The 18,862-nt window shown below is 41.8% G+C and overlaps 1 protein-coding gene across 2 annotated transcripts in view; it reads right to left on the bottom strand.

The window, feature by feature from the left end:
• The window catches only part of QRICH1 (glutamine rich 1), a 56,368-nt gene that overhangs the window by 16,601 nt on the left and 20,905 nt on the right, over positions 1–18,862 (bottom strand). For both annotated transcript variants that reach the window (XM_007168762.3, XM_007168763.3), the window contains exon 3: positions 1,370–2,407. In XM_007168762.3, coding sequence (XP_007168824.1) covers positions 1,370–2,407 — 1,038 coding nt within the window. The remainder of the gene's footprint in view (positions 1–1,369; positions 2,408–18,862) is intronic.

Genomic DNA, 18,862 nt, shown 5'->3' with positions numbered 1-18,862 from the left:
ACTTGCCACAGCTAGAGAAAGCCCTCGCACAGAAACGAAGACCCAACACAGCCAAAAATAAATATAAAAAAAATTTAATTAATTAACTTAAAAAAAAATTTTCAACAGTTCTATTTTTGCAACGTTTCTATAAATCTAAAATCATTTCAAAATAAAAAGTTAAAAAATTTAGCTCAGGGCTTCCCTCGTGGCACAGTGCCTGGGAGTCCGCCTGCCAAAGTAGGGGACATGGGTCCGAGCCCTCGTCCGGGAGGATGCCACATGCCACGGAGCGGCTGAGCCCGTGTACCACAACTACTGAGTCTGCGCTCTAGAGCCCGCGAGCCACAACTGCTGGGCCTGCGAGCCACAGCTGCTGAGCCCACGTGCCACAACTGCTGAGGCCTGCGCGCCTAGAGCCTGTGCTCCGCAACAGGAGAAGCCACCACAATGAGAGGCATACGCACCGCAGTGAAGAGTAGCCCCTGCTCGCCACAACTAGAGAAAGCCCGCGTGCAGCAACGAAGACCCAACGCAGCCAAAAATAAAATAATTTAAAAAAAAAACAACAAAAAAAACCTTAGCTCAACATAGCTGCCATGACAGAAAACTCAATTAACCATGGCTTATCTTAACTATTTTTTAAGGAACATAAAAACACGGTTGGAAAGTCCCACTGCATAGGGGGCTTATTCAAGACTCCCAAGATGATCACTGTTGTTGTTTTTTTTGGGCCACGTTACATGCCTTGAGGGAATCTTAATTCCCCGACCAGGGATCGAATCCGTGCCCCCTGCAGTGGCAGTGTGGAGTCCTAACCACTGGATCACCAGGGAATTCCCCAAAGATGATCACTTTTAACAGGCCCACCGGAAGGTATTTTAGATCTCATAATTCACCTATACTGTGTCCAGTGTAGTCCACCTTTAGATGACAACTAAAGGAGGAACAATTTAACACCCTCTCAACTGTGATAAGTTTAGAGCCTGTGTGCTAAACTACAGGGGTTCCACTAGATCTGTTCATCTGTGATGCAGAAAGCAGCTTCTGGGACAGAGATAACACTTGGGGTGACCCATTAGTCTCTACCTAGAAGTTTACCACTCCTAAAGAGATCACAAAAAAGCACTCCAGGCATCTACCCCCAAAGCAGTTACTGGTCATTTCATTTACCTCCAGGTACCAGGCTAGAACTCCTGCCTGTTCCATAGCTTCACTTGCCATTCCTGTCCCCCTCTCCCCAACCCTAATTAAAATACTAAATACTGTATTACTGCAAGACCAACATCATTCCTGTAAACAAGCCAGAGGCGCCAGAGGTTACCAGGCAAGTTCTGTGTTGCACTGGGCCCTGAGGGAGCAGGCTGCCCTACAGATAAGTCTCACTTACTGAACAAGTAACCTGGAGCTGCTGCTGCTGCTGCTGCTGTGGTGGCGGTGGCGTCTGTTCCTGGGGGGTTTGTTGTTGTGGCTGCTGCTGAGGGTCCCATATATGGACAGTCTGAGCTGTATTCTGGTATGTGCCTGCCACGGCCTGCACAGCCACTGGAATGTGGATGTTGCCATTCATGAACTGTGCTGGAAAGAGAGAGTTTGCAAGGGTCTGCACTACCTCTTCATGGGAGTTTTTCACTACAGACGTGGTGCCCACCATCTTCTCCTTGTCATCCTCCAGCTTTACAGCTGCCAGGGCTGTGGGTGAGCCACTGACATGAACTGCGTTGTAGGCTTCCTGGGGAATGGCAATGTGAGTAATGCTCTGCTGCTGAGGGTCCCCCCGGGGCTGGGCAGAGTAAACAGGTATGGTCCAAGTTTCTCCTGTAGGGCTAGTAATGGTCCCAGTGGCACTGTACAGGTGGGCACTGTCTACTGTTAGTAAGTCGGGCCTCAAAGACACGTAACTCTGCTGCTGGCCCTGTGGAATGGCCAGCACGGTGGCCACCGGCTGCCCTGAGATGGCGTAGGACACAGTGATGGGCATGTCCACTTTGCGCTTCTTCACTGGCTGGAGGACACTGGCCGTGCCAACCCGCCGCTCCCCTTCCCGAGGTGAGCCCTGCTGGGACGGTGGTGGGGAAAGGGCACCCACAGTCTGGATTTGGATCTGCTGACCCCCAGCAAGAGACTGGCCAGCCACCAGCTGAGCCTGGATCTGTTGATGTGGGATGTGCTCCTCTGGGATCTCTGCAGCCTGGATCTGCTGGGCCGCCTGCATGTGCTGCACCTGGATCTGGGCCGCCTGCAGCTGCGAAGGGCTGGGGCTCTGCAGAGATGGGGTCTGGATGGAGGGGGCTGTCGGCTGTGCTGCTTGGCCTTGGATCTGCACCTGGACATGGATGGGCTGCTCAGCAGGCTGGTGAACGGTGAGCTGCGGGGAGAGCTGCTGAGCCGAGACCTGCTGCGGAGACTGCTGTACCTGCACCTGTACCTGCAGCGACAAGATTCACCAGTGAGTGAATAGGGCAACATTGAGAATCCAGCCCCAAAGGGAAGAAGAGATCTCAGATGGGAACCCTGGGTAATGTGAAGAGGAGGGGCCGCCATACCCAAGGCTTCTGAGGAGGCCACAATCTCCAAAACCATAGGCAAAATTCTCCAGCATCACACTCTGAATGTGTTGCATTCAGAGCAACACATATCCACCTGAGAGCAAGCAAGACTATCAAGTGGGAAATATCAAAACTTTTGCTCATTTCTTGACTTCCTTTTTAAAAGTAACCCCTTTTGTTTTTGCATACTGACATAGTAGTACAAGTATATAATTTATAAATATATACTTATTAGGTGTATGTTCAAAAAATAGTTTATCCATGTGGTTAGTAATAAAAGTGTGGGGACATTGTTCTAAAAGGTGAGAAGGCATTCAACTCCCAACTCAGAATCAGAACTACCCCCACCACAGACAAATAGTAAACAAACACAGTAGAGACAAAATGTTTGAAATCTCTTTTGGAGATATCTCCAAATTTGCTGCTAAAATATGGGCACTGGGGCTTCCCTGGTGGCGCAGTGGTTGAGAATCTGCCTGCCAATGCAGGGGACACGGGTTCAAGCCCTGGTCTGGGAAGATCCCACATGCCGTGGACCCACTAGGCCCGTGAGCCACAATTGCTGAGCCTGCGCATCTGGAACCTGTGCTCCGCAACAAGAGAGGCTGCGATAGCGAGAGGCCAGTGCACCACAATGAAGAGTGGCCCCCGCTTGCCGCAACTAGAGAAAGCCCTTGCACAGAAACGAAGACCCAACACAGCCATAAATAAATAAATAAATAAACAAACAAACAAATAAATTAATTAAAATATATATATATATATATGGGCACTGTTGAATGATTCTTTAGAGTGCTTATTTAAGATAGCATTGTTTTAATAGAGAAGCCACAGATTCCTGATAATTTAATCTAAGGTTACTATATCCTGGACCATGCATTTCTGATAATAATGCAGCTCATGTCTTATTGCTGTTACTTCAGCATACAAAACAACATGAAAAGATGCTATGTATAGTATGTAATTTTAAAAAAGAAAAGATTTTTCCATCAGACACACATACCTAAATTATTCTGAACTCGGACTTCCCTGGTGGTCCAGTGGGTAAGAATCCACGCTCCCAATACGGGAGGCCTGGGTTCAATCCCTGGTTAGGGAACTAGATCCCATATGCATGTCGCAACTGAGTCTGCATGCCGCAACTAAGAAGCCCACGTGTCGCAACTAAAAGTCCGCATGCCGCAACTAAAAACATGCCACAACGAAGATCCCATGTGCAGCAACTAAGACCCAGTGTGGCCTACATAAATAAATTAAAAAAAAAATTACTCTGAACTCATGTCAGAATGAGGAAGGTATAAAATGAGAAGGTAGATCAGTGATTATATACATCACAAAAGATAACCAAAGATGGTGCTGGTACAACTGGCTATCTATGTAAAAAGAATGAAGTTGGACCTCATCCTCACATTATACACAAAAAATGGGAGAGGATCTGAACAGACACTTCTCCCAAGAAGATAATCAAATGGCCGGTAAGCACATGAAAAGTTGCTCAACATCGTTAGCCGTCAGGGAAATGCAAATCAAAAGCAAAATGAGATACCATTTAAACCCAGGAGGACGACTATAATAAAAGATAATAGGGACTTCCCTGGAAGTCCAGTGGTTAAGACTCCGCGCTTCCAATGCAGGGGCATGGGTTCCATCCCTGGTCGGAGAACCAAGACCCCACAGGCCGTGGGGCACGGCCAAAAAATACAATTAAAAAGAATTTTTTTTTTTTTTTAATAATAAAAGATAACAGGGACTTCCCTGGTGGCACAGTGGGTAACAATCCACCTGCCAATGCAGAGGACGCGGGTTCGAGCTCTGGTCCGGGAAGATCCCACATGCCGTGGAGCAACTAAGCCCATGTGCCACAACTGCTGAGCCTGCGCTCTACAGCCTGTGAGCCACAACGACAGAAGCCCGCACAACTACCATCCAAGCTATGCTCTGCAACAAGAGAAGTCACCCCAATGAGAAACCCGCACACCGCAACAAAGAGTAGCCCCCGCTCACTGCAACTAGAGAAAGCCCGCACACAGCAACGAAGACCCAACACAACCAAAAATAAATAAATTAAAAAAAAAAAAGATAACAAATGTTGGCAAGGATGTGAAAAAATTGGAATTCTCATACACTGCTGGTGGCAATGTAAAATGGTGTAGGCTGCTTTGGAAAAAAGTCTGGCAGGGACTTCCCTGGTGGCGCAGTGGTTAAGAATCTGCCTGCCAATGCAGGGGACACAGGTTCAAGCCCTGGTCCGGGAAGATCCCACATGCCGTGGAGCAACTAAGCCCATGCGCCACAACTACTGAGCCCGCGAGCCACAACTAGAGAATGCCCGCACGCAGCAACAAAGACCCAATTCAGCCAAAAATAAAAATATATAAATTTATAAAATACTTTAAAAAACAAACAAACAAAAGTCTGGCAGATCATCAAAAGATTAAACATAGCATATGACAAAGATATGAAAACCACACCACATGACCCAGCAGTTTCACTCTTAGTTACATACTCAAGAGAAATAGAAACTATACTCACATAAAAACTTGGACATGAGGGACTTCCCTGATGGTCCAGTGGTAAAGAATCTGCCTTCCAATGCAGGAGACGTGGGTTCGATCCCTGGTCAGGGAACTAAGACCCCACATGTGGTGAGGCAACCAAGCCCATGAGCTCGAGATCCCACGTGCTGCAACTACTGAGCCCAGGTGCCACGATGAAGAGCTCACACGCCGCAATGAAAGATACCATATGCACAACTAAGACCCGACATGGCCAAATAAATAAATTAATAGATAAATATTAAAAAAAAGAACTTGGACATGAATGTTAATAACAGCATTATTTAAAATAACCAAAAAGTGGAAACAACCCAAATATCCATCAACTGATGGATAAATAAAATGTAGTACTTCCATACAACAGAATGTTTAGTAAGAAAAACATAAAATTTTGATAAAATGCTACAACACAGATGAACCCTGAAAACATTATGCTAAATGAAGTCAGTCACAAAAGACTACATATTATATGATTCCATTAATATGAATGTCCAAAATAGGCAAATCTATAGAAATAGAAAGTAGATTAGTGGGTTGTCCAGGAGACAGGGATTGGGGGAAATATGAAGTAACTGCTAATGGCTACAGGGTTTCTTTCTGGAGGTGATGAGAATGTTCTAAAATTGATGTGGTAATGGTTGCACAACTCTGTGAATAGACTAAAAACTACTAAGTTGTATGCTTTACATGGAAAGGAGTGAATTATTTGATATGAGAATTATATCTCATTAAAGCCACTACTGATTTAAAAAAAAAAAAATCAAGGAGGAGGCTATGTAAAGAGCATAGGCCTTGGGACTTCCCTGGTGGTCCAGTGGCTAAGACTCCATGCTCCCAATGCAGGGGGTCTGGGCTCATTCCCTGGTCAGGGAACTAGATACCACATGCCGTGACAAAGAGTTCGCATGCCGCAACTAAAGAGCCTGCATGCCACAACTAAAAGATTCTGCATGCTGCAATGAAGATCCCACATGGTGCAATGAAGATCCCGTGTGCTGCAACTAAGACCCGGCGCAGCCAAATAAACAAATAAATAAATATTAAAAAAAAAAAAAAAGAGCATAGGCCTTAAGAACAGACTTTAAGTGAACAGACTTGAAGTGATGATGTACTTTCCTAGCTGTGACTCCTCTAAGTTTCAGTTTCCTGAGGCACAATAAAAAGGGGGAGAAGGCCTACCTCCTTACAGAGTTGTCATGAGCATAAAATAATATTTACTGACACACAGTAGATGTTCAAAAAGTAGGTTTTCTTCCTCATAAGAAATATTTCTTTACACCAGTGAGTCTCAAAATGTAGTTTCCAGGCCAACATCATCATCACACGGGCAATTATCAGATATACAAACTTTCAGGTCCCAGCTCAGAACTATTAAACCAGAAACTCTAGGGAATGGGCCCAGAAATCTGTATCTAACAAGTCTTCCAGGTGACTGATGCATGCTCAAGTTTGAGAATCAGTGCTTTACACCAAAGACTAAAGCAGACAACGAAGCCAATTACTACAGAACAGCAGTTTTCAAGCTCTTTGGTCTCAGCACCCTTTCAAAAAATGATTGAGGACCAACCCCAAAGAGCTTTTCTTTCCACGAGCATAGATAACAATTCTTACTGTATTAGAAAATCAAACTAGGAAACTTAGAAAAATATTAATTCATTAAAAATCACCACATAGAGCAGAAGCAAGAAGAACTACAATTCTGCAGCCCGTGGAAGGAAAACCACATTCACAGAAAGACAGACAAAATGAAAAGGCAGAGGACTTTGTACCAGATGAAGGAACAAGATAAAACCCCAGAAAAACAACTAAATGAAGTGGAGATAGGAAACCTTCCAGAGAAAGAATTCAGAATAATGATAGTGAACATGATCCCGGACCTTGGAAAAAGAATGGAGGCAAAGATCGAGAAGATAGAAGAAATGTTCAACAAAGACCTAGAAGAATTAAAGAACAAACAAACAGAGATGAACAATACAATAACTGAAATGAAAAATACACTAAAAGGAATCAATAGCAAAATAACTGAGGCAGAACAACAGATAAGTGACCTGGAAGACAGAATGGTGGAATCCACTGCCACAGAACAGAATAAAGAAAAAAGAAGGAGAAGAAATGAAGGCAGCCTAAGAGACCTCTGGGACAACATTAAACACAATAACAGTCGCATTATGGGGGTCCCAGAAGGAGAAGAGAGAGAGAAAGGACCTGAGAAAATATTTGAAGAGATTATAGTCGAAAACTTCCCTAACATAGGAAAGGAAATATCCACCCAAGTCTAGGAAGTGCAGAGAGTCTCAGGCAGGATAAACCCAAAGAGAAACACGCCAAGATACATAGTAATCAAATTGATAAAAATTAAAGACAAAGAAAAATTACTGAAACCAACAAGGCAAAAACGACAAATAACATACAAGGGAACTTCCATAAGGTTAACAGCTGATTTCTCAGCAGAAACTCTACAAGCCAGAAGGGAGTGGCATGACACATTTAAAGTGATGAAAGAGAAAAACCTACAACCAAGATTACTCCACCCAGCAAGGATCTCATTCAGATTCGATGGAGAAAGCAAAAGCTTTACACACAAGCAAAACCTACGAGAATTCAGCACCATCAAACCAGCTCTACAGCAAATGCTAAAGGAACTTCTCTAAGCAGGAAACACAACAGAAGAAAAGGACCTATAAAAACAAACCCAAAACAATTAAGAAAATGGTAACAGGAACATACATATCGATAATTACCTTAAATGTGAATGGATTAAATGCTCCAACCAAAAGACACAGGCTCGCTGAATGGCTGCAAAAACAAGACCCATATATATGCTGTCTACAAAAGACCCACTTCAGACCTAGGGACACATACAGACTGAAAGCGAGGGGATGGAAAAAGATATTCCATGCAAATGGAAATCAGAAGAAAGCTGGAGTAGCAATACTCATATCAGATAAAAGAAACTTTAAAATAAAGAATGTTACAAGAGACAAGGAAGGACACTACATAATGATCCAAGGGATCAATCCAAGAAGAAGACGTAACAATTATAAATATATATGCACCCAACACAGTAGCACCTCAATACATAAGGCAACTGCTAACAGCTATAAAAGAGGAAATCGACAGTAACACAATAATAGTGGGGGACTTTAACACCTCACTTACACCAATGGACAGATCATCCAGACAGAAAATTAATAAGGAAACATAAGCTTTTAAATGACACAATAGAGCAGATAGATTTAATTGATATTCATAGGACATTCCATCCCAAAACAGCAGATTACACTTTCTTCTCAAGTGCACACGGAACATTCTCCAGGATAGATCACATCTTGGGTCATAAGTCAAGCCTTGGTAAATTTAAGAAAATTGAAATCATATCAAGCATCTTTTCTGACCACAACGCTACGAGATTAGAAATCAGTTACAGGGGAAAAAACATAAAAAACACAAACACATGGAGGCTAAACAATACATTACTAAATAACCAAGAGATCACTGAAGAAATCAAAGAGGAAATAAAAAAATACCTAGACACAAATTACAACGAAAACACGATGATCCAAAACCTATGGGATGCAGCAAAAGCAGTTCTAAGGGGAAGTTTAGAGCAATACAAGCCTACCTCAAGAAACAAGAAAGGGCTTCCCTGGTGGCACAGTGGTTGAGAATCTGCCTGCCAATGCAGGGGACACAGGTTCGAGCCCTGGTCTGGGAAGATCCCACATGCCGCGGAGCGACTAGGCCCGTGAGCCACAACTAACTGAGCCTGCGCGTCTGGAGCCTGTGCTCCGCAACAAGAGAGGCCGCGATAGTGAGAGGCCCACGCACCGCAATGAAGAGTGGCCCCCACCTGCTGCAACTAGAGAAAGCCCTCGCACAGAAACGAAGACCCAACACAGCCATAAATAAATAAATAAATAAATAAATAAATAAAATTTAAAGAGAAAGAAGAACTTCCAGCTGATGGGGAAAAAAAAAAAAGAAACAAGAAAAATCTCAAATAAACAATCTAACCTTACACCTAAAGGAACTACAGAAAGAAGAACAAACAAAACCCAAAGTCAGTAGAAGGAAAGAAATCATAAAGATCAGAGCAGAAATAAATGAAACAGAAACAAAGAAAACAATAGCAAAGATCAATAAAACTAAAAGCTGGTTCTTTGAGAAGATAAACAAAATTAATAAACCTTTAGCCAGACTCATCAAGAAAAAGAGGGAGAGGACTCAAATCAATAAAATTAAAAATGAAAGAGGAGAAGTTCCAACGGACACTGCAGAAATACAAAGCATCCTAAGAGACTACTACAAGCAACTCTATGCCAATAAAATGGACAACCTGGAAGAAATGGACAAATTCTTAGAAAGGTATAACCTTCCAAGACTGAACCAGGAAGAAACAGAAAATATGAACAGACCAATCACAAGTAATGAAATTGAAACTGTGATTAAAAATTTTCCAACAAACAAAAGTCCAGGACCAGATGGCTTCACAGGTGAATTCTATCAAACATTTAGAGAAAAGCTAACACCCATCCTTCTCAAACTCTTCCAAGAAATTGCAAAGAAGGAAAACTCCCAAACTCATTCTACGAGGCCACCATCACCCTGATACCAAAACCAGACAAAGATACTACAAAAAAAGAAAATTACACGGCTTCCCTGGTGGCACAGTGGTTGAGAATCTGCCTGCTAATGCAGGGGACATGGGTTCGAGCCCTGGTCTGGGAAGATCCCACATGCCACGGAGCAACTAGGCCCGTGAGCCACAACTAACTGAGCCTGCACGTCTGGAGCCTGTGCTCCGCAACAAGAGAGGCCGCGATAGTGAAGAGGCCCGTGCACCGCGATGAAGAGTGGCCCTCGCTTGCCGCAACTAGAGGAAGCCCTCGCACAGAAACAAAGACCCAACACAGCCAAAAATAAATATAATAAATAAATAAAGATTACTATACATAAAAAAAAAAAGAGGGCTTCCCTGGTGGCGCAGTAGTTGAGAATCTGCCTGCCAATGCAGGGGACGTGGGTTCGAGCCCTGGTCGGGGAAGATCCCACATGCCGCGGAGCAACTGGGCCCGTGAGCCACAATTACTGAGCCTGCGTGTCTGGAGCCTGTGCTCCGCAACAAGAGAGGCCGCGATGGTGAGAGGCCTGCGCACCGCGATGAAGAGTGGTCCCCACTTACTGCAACTGGAGAAAGCCCTCGCACAGAAACGAAGACTCAACACAGTCATAAATAAATAAATAAATAAATAAAAGAACGTGAATTTCTTAAAAAAAAATAAAAAAGAAAGAAAATTACAGACCAATATCACTGATGAATATAGATGCAAAAATCCTCAACAAAATACTAGCAAACAGAATCCAACAACGCATTAAAAGGATCATACACCATGATCAAGTGGGATTTATCCCAGGGATGCAAGGGTTCTTCAATATACGCAAATCAATCAATGTGATACACCATATTAACAAATTGAAGAAGAAAAACCGTATGATCATCTCAATAGATGCAGAAAAAGCTTTTGACAAAATTCAACACCCATTTATGATAAAAACTCTCCAGAAAGTGGGCACAGAGGGAACCTACCTCAACATAATAACGGTCATATATGACAGACCCACAGCAAACATCATTCTCAATGGTGAAAAACTGAAAGCATTTCCTCTAAGATCAGGAACAAGACAAGGATGTCCACTCTCGCCACTATTATTCAACATAGTTTTGGAAGTCATAGCCACGGCAATCAGAGAAGAAAAAGAAATAAAAGGAATACAAATTGGAAAAGAAGAAGTAAAACTGTCACTGTTTGCAGATGACATGACACTATACATAGAGAATCCTCAAGATGCCACCAGAAAACTACTAGAGCTGATCAATGAATTTGGTAAAGTTGCAGGATACAAAATTAATGCACAGAAATCTCTTGCATTCCTATACAATAACAATGAAAGATCAGAAAGAGCAATTAAGGAAACAATCCCATTCACCATTGCAACAAAAAGAATAAAATACCTAGGAATAAACCTACCTAAGGAGGTAAAAACCTGTACTCAGAAAACTGTAAGACACTGATGAAAGAAATCAAAGATGACACAAACACATGGGGAAATATACCATGTTCTTGGATTGGAAGAATCAATATTGTGAAAATGACTATACTACCAAAAGCAATCTACAGAGTCAATGCAATCCCTATCAAATTACCAGTGGCATTTTTCACGGAACTAGAACAAAAAAATCTTAAAATTTGTATGAGACACAAAAGACCCCAAATAGCCAAAGCAGTCCTGAGGGGAAAAAACGGAGCTGGAGGAATCAGACTCCCTGACTTCAGACTACACTACAAAGCTACAGTAATCAAGACAATATGGTACTGGCACAAAAACAGAAATATAGATCAATGCAACAAGATAGAAAGCCCAGAGATAAACCCACGCACCTATGGTCAACTAATCTATGACAAAGGAGGCAAGGATATACAATGGAGAAAAGACAGTCTCTTCAATAAGTGGTGCTGGGAAAACCGGACAGCTACATGTAAAAGAATGGAATTAGAACACTCCCTAACACCATACACAAAAATAAACTCAAAATGGATTAGAGACATAAATATAAGACTGGACACTATAAAACTCTTAGAGGAAAACATAGGAAGAACACTCTCTGACATAAATCACAGCAAGATCTTTCTTCATCCACCTCCTAGAGTAATGGAAATACAAACAAAAATAAACAAATGGGACTAATGAAACTTCAAAGCTTTTGCAAAGCAAAGGAAACTACAAACAAGACGAAAAGACAACCCTCAGAATGGGAGAAAATATTTGCAAACGAATCAACGGACAAAGGATTAATCTCCAAAATATATAAACAGCTCATGCAGCTCAATAATAAAAAAAACAAACAACCCAATCAAAAAAATGGGCAGAAGACCTAAATAGACATTTCTCCAAAGAAGACATACAGATGGCCAAGAAGCACATGAAAAGCTGCTCAACATGACTAATTATTAGAGAAATGCAAATCAAAACTACAATGATGTATCACCTCACACCAGTTAGAATGGGCATCATCAGAAAATCTACAAACAACAAATGCTGGAGAGGGTGTGGAGAAAAGGGAACCCTCTTGCACTTTTGGTGGGAATGTAAATTGATACAGCCACCATGGAGAACAGTATGGAGGTCCCTTAAAAAACTAAAAATAGAATTACCGCATGAACCAGCAATTTCGCTACTGGGCATCTACCCAGAGAAAACCATAATTCAAAAAGACACATGCACCCAATGTTCATTGCAGCACTATTTACAATAGCCAGGACATAGAAGCAACCTAAATGCCCGTCGACAGACTAATGGATAAAGAAGATGTGGTATATATATACAATGGAATATTACTCAGCCATAAAAAGGAATGAAATTGGGTCATTTGTAGAGATGTGGATGGATCTAGAGACTGTCATACAGAATGAAGTAAGTCAGAAAGAGAAAAACAAATATAGTATATTAATGCATGTATGTGGAACCTAGAAAAATGGTACAGATGAACCAGTTTGCAGGGCAGAAATAGAGACACAGATGTAGAGAACAAACGTACAGACACCAAGGGGGGAAAGTGGTGTGGGGTGTGTGGGGTGTGGGGCGTGGGGTGTGGGGGTGGTGGTGTGATGAATTGGGAGATTCGGATTGACATAAATACAGTAATATGTATAAAATGGATAACTGATAAGAGCCTGCTGTATAAAAAAATAAAATTCCAAAATTCCAAAAAAAATCACCACATAAACCAATATAAATGTCAACATAAATAACATATTCTTATGAAAAATAAATTTGCCAGAACAAAAAATTTATAATAAGAGCTGCATTATTTTACATCTTTGCAAATCTCTTTAGTGGCTGACTTAACTGAAGACAACTGTATTCTCATACTTGCTTCTGCATTCAATCTGTTGTGACACATCATACATGGCCTCTGCAAAACTCCAGTGTACACTTATGAGAGAATGAGAGTGAAAGAGGCAAATAAACATCTTCATATTATAAAAAAAACAGCCTTGGACTTCCCTGGTGGCACAGTGGTTAAGAATCCGCCTGCCAACAGAAGGGACACGAGTTCGAGCCCTAGTCCGGGAAGATCCCACATGCTGTGGAGCAACTAAGCCCATGCACCACAACTACTGAGCCTGCGCTCTAGAGTCCGTGAGCCACAACTACTGAGCCCGAGTGCCTTAGAGCCTGTGCTCCGCAACAAAGAGAAGCCACTGCAATGAGAAGCCCACGCACCGCAACAAAGAGTAGCCCCTGCTCGCCGCAACTAGAGAAAGCCCGCACAGCAACAAAGACCCAATGCAGCCAATCAATCAATCAATCAATCAATTAATTAAAAAAAAAAACCAGCCTTAACTCTGAGGAACCCTGAAAGGGTGTTGGAGACTACCAGTCCCTGAACTACTCTTTAAGAACCACTGTTGTAGAGTTAAATACACAGTATGTTTTTTGTTTGCTTGTTTGTTTTTTTGGACTGCGTTGGGTCTTCGTCATTGTGCACGGGCTTTTCTCTAGTTGCGGAGAGCGGGGGCTACTGTTCGTTGCGGTGCGCGGGCTTCTCATTGCGGTGGCTTCTTGTTGCAGAGCACAGGCTCTAGGCGCGCGGGCTTCATTCATTGTGGCACACGGGGTCAGTAGTTGTGGCTTGTGGACTCTAGAGTGCAGGCTCAGTAGTTGTGGCACACGGGCTTAGTAGCTCCACAGCATGTGGGATCTTCCCGGACCAGGGCTCGAACCCGTGTCCCCTGCACTGGCAGGCAGATTCTTAACCACTGCGCCACCAGGGAAGTCCCAACACAGTATGTTTTTAAACTATATTATTACTTGCTTAAAAACAAGATGTCAAAAATCTGGTTATTGTAGTTCATTCATTTACTGTATCTCTTTAAATTGACTTTTCTTAGAAACAATTTATCAATATTCAATCTTCCAAAAGAAACAAGTTAGCAAAAATACTAAGGAATCAGAACTGAAGGCATTTACCCCTCACTACAGAACAAACAGGTACAAAAAATCTGATGCCACTTTATATCCAAAGTAGTTAGAAGTTAAAATTAGGGGAGTTAAGTTAAAGCACTTTCTGACATTTCCTTACCAATGTCAAGATATTGGATAAGGTATCAATTATGTGTTTATAACCTTTATCCATAAGGATAAGTCAGTAAGAAATTAGATGTTATTTGTATTAACTTCTTTCATATTTTTTATTTATATAAAAACATAACTTTTTATCTGGTTAGATAATTACTGCATAGTCATAGTGAAAATCTGTAACCTCAGTGGAGTAAAAAGAAAAAAAATTTATTTTTTTTAAATTTTACTTGAACTTAGGAGGAAAGAAAATTAAAAGTGAATTGAAGGGGGCTTCCCTGGTGGCGCAGTGATTAAGAATCCGCCTGACAATGCAGGGGACACGGGTTCGAGCCCTGGTCCAGGAAGATCCCACGTGCCGCAGAGCAACGAAGCCTGTGCGCCACAACTACCAAGCCTGTGCTCTAGAGCCCACGTGCCAAGAGCCCGTGCTCGGCAACAAGAGAAGCCACCGCAATGAGAAGCCCGCACACTGCAACGAAGAGTTGCCCCCGCTCACCGCACCTACAGAAAGCCCGCATGCAGCAACGAAGACCCAACACAGCCAAAAATAAATAAAATGTTTTAAAAAAGTGAATTGAAAGAATAGCTGAACTTGAGTATTTCTTCACACTAAGAAAGCTCCTAGGGACTTCCCTGGTGGCTCAGTGGTTAATAATCCACCTGCCAATGCAGGGGACACGGGTTCCAGCCCTGGTCTGGGAAGATCCCGCGTGCTGCAGAGCAACTAAGCCCGTGCGCCACAACTACTGAGCCTGAGCTGTAGAGCCCGCAAGCCACAACTACTGAAGCCTGTGTGCCAAAACTACAGAAGCTCGTGTGCCTACAGCCCGTGCTCCACGACAAGAGAAGCCTGCACACTGCAACGAAGAGCAGCCCCCTGGCTCACCACAACTAGAGAAAGCCTGCTCACAGCAATGAAAACCCAATGCAGCCATAAATAAATAAATAAATAAATTTATTAAAAAAAAAAAAAAGCTACTACAAGATTCCTCTTTAAAAAAAAGAAAAGACAAAAATCTAAGGAAGGTATTCAGAGGTTGGTATTGTGCTTTATTAACTTTAATTTTCAAGGTTAAAATACCTAGGTAAATTGTCACAGAAAACAAACTGATAACTAAACAAAAAATTAAAGAAAAAAAGGCAGTTTGAAACTTAAGCCTAGATTTAAAAGGATTCTAAAGAAATACAAAAAGGAAAAAGATCATCCCAAAGACACGTATGTGCCAGAAAAGTGATACAACAATGAAGGAGGGGGACATTTCCGGGGGAATGAATTTGGTTTCACTGTTTCCAAAATCACTGTTTCTTACCTTCTATCAATCCCTCATAAATCACATTATATTTCAAGTTCCCTTCACATTTGAATCGTTACTTCTCATTCTACTCTCCCCACCACCTTTTCCAGAGTTTTTAATTGTTTTTTTTCCCCCTGTTGATCAGAAGAGATATACTTTAAATAACTATACTTCTGCGTTCTTGATCACATAGTATGTACAGTGCTAATTACTTTCTTCTTGAGCATTCTAACTTCCTATTTCAACCTGGACAGACTGCATTCTGGGTCTTCTGTACAGACTGGGATTTAGATCTCAACTCTGAGCTGGTTCTGTTTCTTTTGTTCTCATGACTTCTTTCCTAGATTCTTTATTTGACTGAGTACATAAGTTTTTCAGAAAGTATGTCTGAACGTGGTCCACAGCTCAGCAGCGTCAGCATCAACCTGGAATTTGTTAAAAATGCACATTCTCTGGAAACGAAAAGACTGTTGAAGAGATATCTGCATCCCCATATTCACAGCAGCATTATTTACAATGGCCAAGACATGGGAACAATCTAAGCGTCCATCAATGGATGAATGGATAAAAAAGTTCTGGAGGGCTTCCCTGGTGGCGCAGTGGTTGAGAATCTGCCTGCCAATGCAGGGGATATGGGTTCAAGCCCTGGTATGGGAAGATCCCACATGCCACGGAGCAGCTAGGCCCATGAGCCACAACTACTGAGCCTGTGCGTCTGGAGCCTGTGCTCCGCAACAAGAGAGGCCGCGATAGTGAGAGGCCCGCGCACCGCGATGAAGAGTGGCCCCTGCTTGCCACAACTAGAGAAAGCCCTCGCACAGAAACGAAGACCCAACACAGCCATAAATAAATAAATAAAAACAAATACTTTAAAAAAAAAAAAAGAAGAGTGAGCATATTTCTCTAAAAAAAAAAAAAAAAAAAGTTCTGGAATATATATATACCATGGATATTTTTCAGCCATAAAAAGGGAGGAAATTCTGCCATTTGTGACAATGTGGATGGATGCTGAGGGCATTATGTTAAGTGAAATAAATCAGACAGAGAAAGACAAGTACCACATGATCTCGTTTACAATATATGTAAAATCTAAAAAACAAACAAAACCCCAACCAAACTCAGAAAAAGAGATCAGATTTGTGGCTACAAGAGGCAGGGGGCAGAGGGAGGAGGAACTGGATAAAGGTGGTCAAAAGGTACAAACTTCCAGTCATAAGATAACTAAGTACTAGGGATATAAAGCACAACATGATAACTATAGTTAAGATTGCTATATGGTGAACATGAAAGTTAAGAGAGTAAATCCGTGAGTTCTCATCACAAAGGAAAAAATATTCTTTTCTTTTTATGTACATGAGATGACAGATATTAACTAAACTTGCTGTGGTTACCATTTCACAATATATATAAATCAAATCATTGAGCTCTACACCTTAAACTTACACAGTGCTGCACGTCAATTATATCTCAATAAAACTGGGGGGGCAGGGGGGATGCAAATTCTCAGGAGTGACCCCAGACCTACTGAATTAGAATTGGGAGGGTGGGTAGCCATTTTTGTTTTAAGAAACCTTCAAGGTGATTCTAATGTACCCTAAAGTTTGATAACCATTAGTGTATAAGTTTTATTGGATCTCACTTGTCTAGGTTCTTAACCTGTTTGCAGATGAATAATCTATTTCCTTTTCCTCTGTCATTCAGAACCTAAGCAATACAGAGCTCAACACAACAGAAGGACTAAGTACTCCAACTAAGGAACAATGAGAAACCATGAAGTAATATATATATTACCCCTCTTAGGAATCTTTTCTTCCAAACAATCACTGACACTAAAAAAAATACATATCTAATACCATTTTTGGATTTTTTTGTTGTTTTATTTTGTTTTTGGCTACTTTGAGTATAAAACCAGTATTTTATTTAAACAAGAATAAACTGGGTGAGTGTGTTGGGTCAACTTCTGAATTCCACCTCATAAACAATTCTGGTCCAATATCCATTAGTTACATGTACTTAGCAATCACTTAAAATGTGGTTAGTCCAAATTACAATGTGCTTACAAGTTCAAAGCACAATCAGATTTCAAAGATTTGTGCCAAAAAAAATGGTAAAATAGTTCATCAATAATATAAGACTGAGTACATGTTGAAATAATATGTTAGTTTAAATAAAATGTGATCTTAAAAAGTCAGTTTCACCTCATTCTTTTCCCCCTTTTATAAAAGAGGCTACTAGAAAATTTAGAATAACATATGTAGCTTACATTCTATTTCATATTCTGAGTCTCATGAGGAGGGACTACTGAGAACAGTGCTCAATGTGCCAGAAGACCCCACTAAGTGAGGAATCACAGCACTTGGGATCCAAACATATCTGTGCCTTTTAACAACTAGTCAGCAAAACCCTGGTAGAATTTTACTGTTCAAAAAATGCTCTTCTGAAAGTGGTAAAATCTTTATCCAACTATCATACATTTACCACTCTTACTATACAAATGAATGTAGATATGGTGAGGGAAGAGATTTAAACATGGGTAGAAGACTGGACGTGTCTACTGACAGATAAATGGATAAAAAAGATGTGGTGTACACACACACACACACACACACACAAAATGGAGTACTACTCAGCCATTAAAAAGAATGAGGGGCTTCCCTGGTGGCGCAGTGGTTGAGAATCTGCCTGCCAATGCAGGGGACACGGGTTCGAGCCCTGGTCTGGGAAGATCCCACATGCCGCGGAGCAGCTGGGCCCGTGAGCCACAACTACTGAGCCTGTGCGTCTGGAGCCTGTGCTCCGCAACAAGAGAGGCCGCAATAGTGAGAGGCCTGCGCACCGCGATGAAGAGTGGCCCCCGCTCGCCGCAACTAGAGAAAGCCCTCGCACAGAAACGAAGATCCAACACAGCCAAAAATAAATAAATAAATTTATTTAAAAAATAAAAAAAAAAAGAATGAAATAATGCCATTTGCAGCAACATGGATGGACCCAGAGATTATCATACCAAGGGAAATAAATCAAGAAAGAGGAAGACAAATACAACATATAGCACTTATATGTGGAATCTTAAGTATGACACAAATGAACCTATCTACGAAACAGAAACAGACTCACAGACATAGAGAACAGACTGTGGTTGCCAAGGGGGAGGAGGGGTGGGAGAGGGAAGTATTGGGAGTTTGGGATTAGCAGATATAAACTATTATATATAGGACGGGTAAACAACAAGGTCCTACTGTACAGCACAGGGAACTATATTCAATATTCTGTGACAAACCATAATGGAAAAAAATATGGGAACTTCCCTGGTGGCGCAGTGGTTAAGAATCTGCCTGCCAAT

The sequence above is a fragment of the Balaenoptera acutorostrata genome, chromosome 10 (genome assembly GCF_949987535.1).
Source record: "Balaenoptera acutorostrata chromosome 10, mBalAcu1.1, whole genome shotgun sequence".
Lineage (NCBI taxonomy): Eukaryota > Metazoa > Chordata > Mammalia > Artiodactyla > Balaenopteridae > Balaenoptera > Balaenoptera acutorostrata.
The sequence above is the reverse complement of the archived record's forward strand: the minus strand, read 5'-3'. Positions and strand labels throughout refer to the sequence as shown.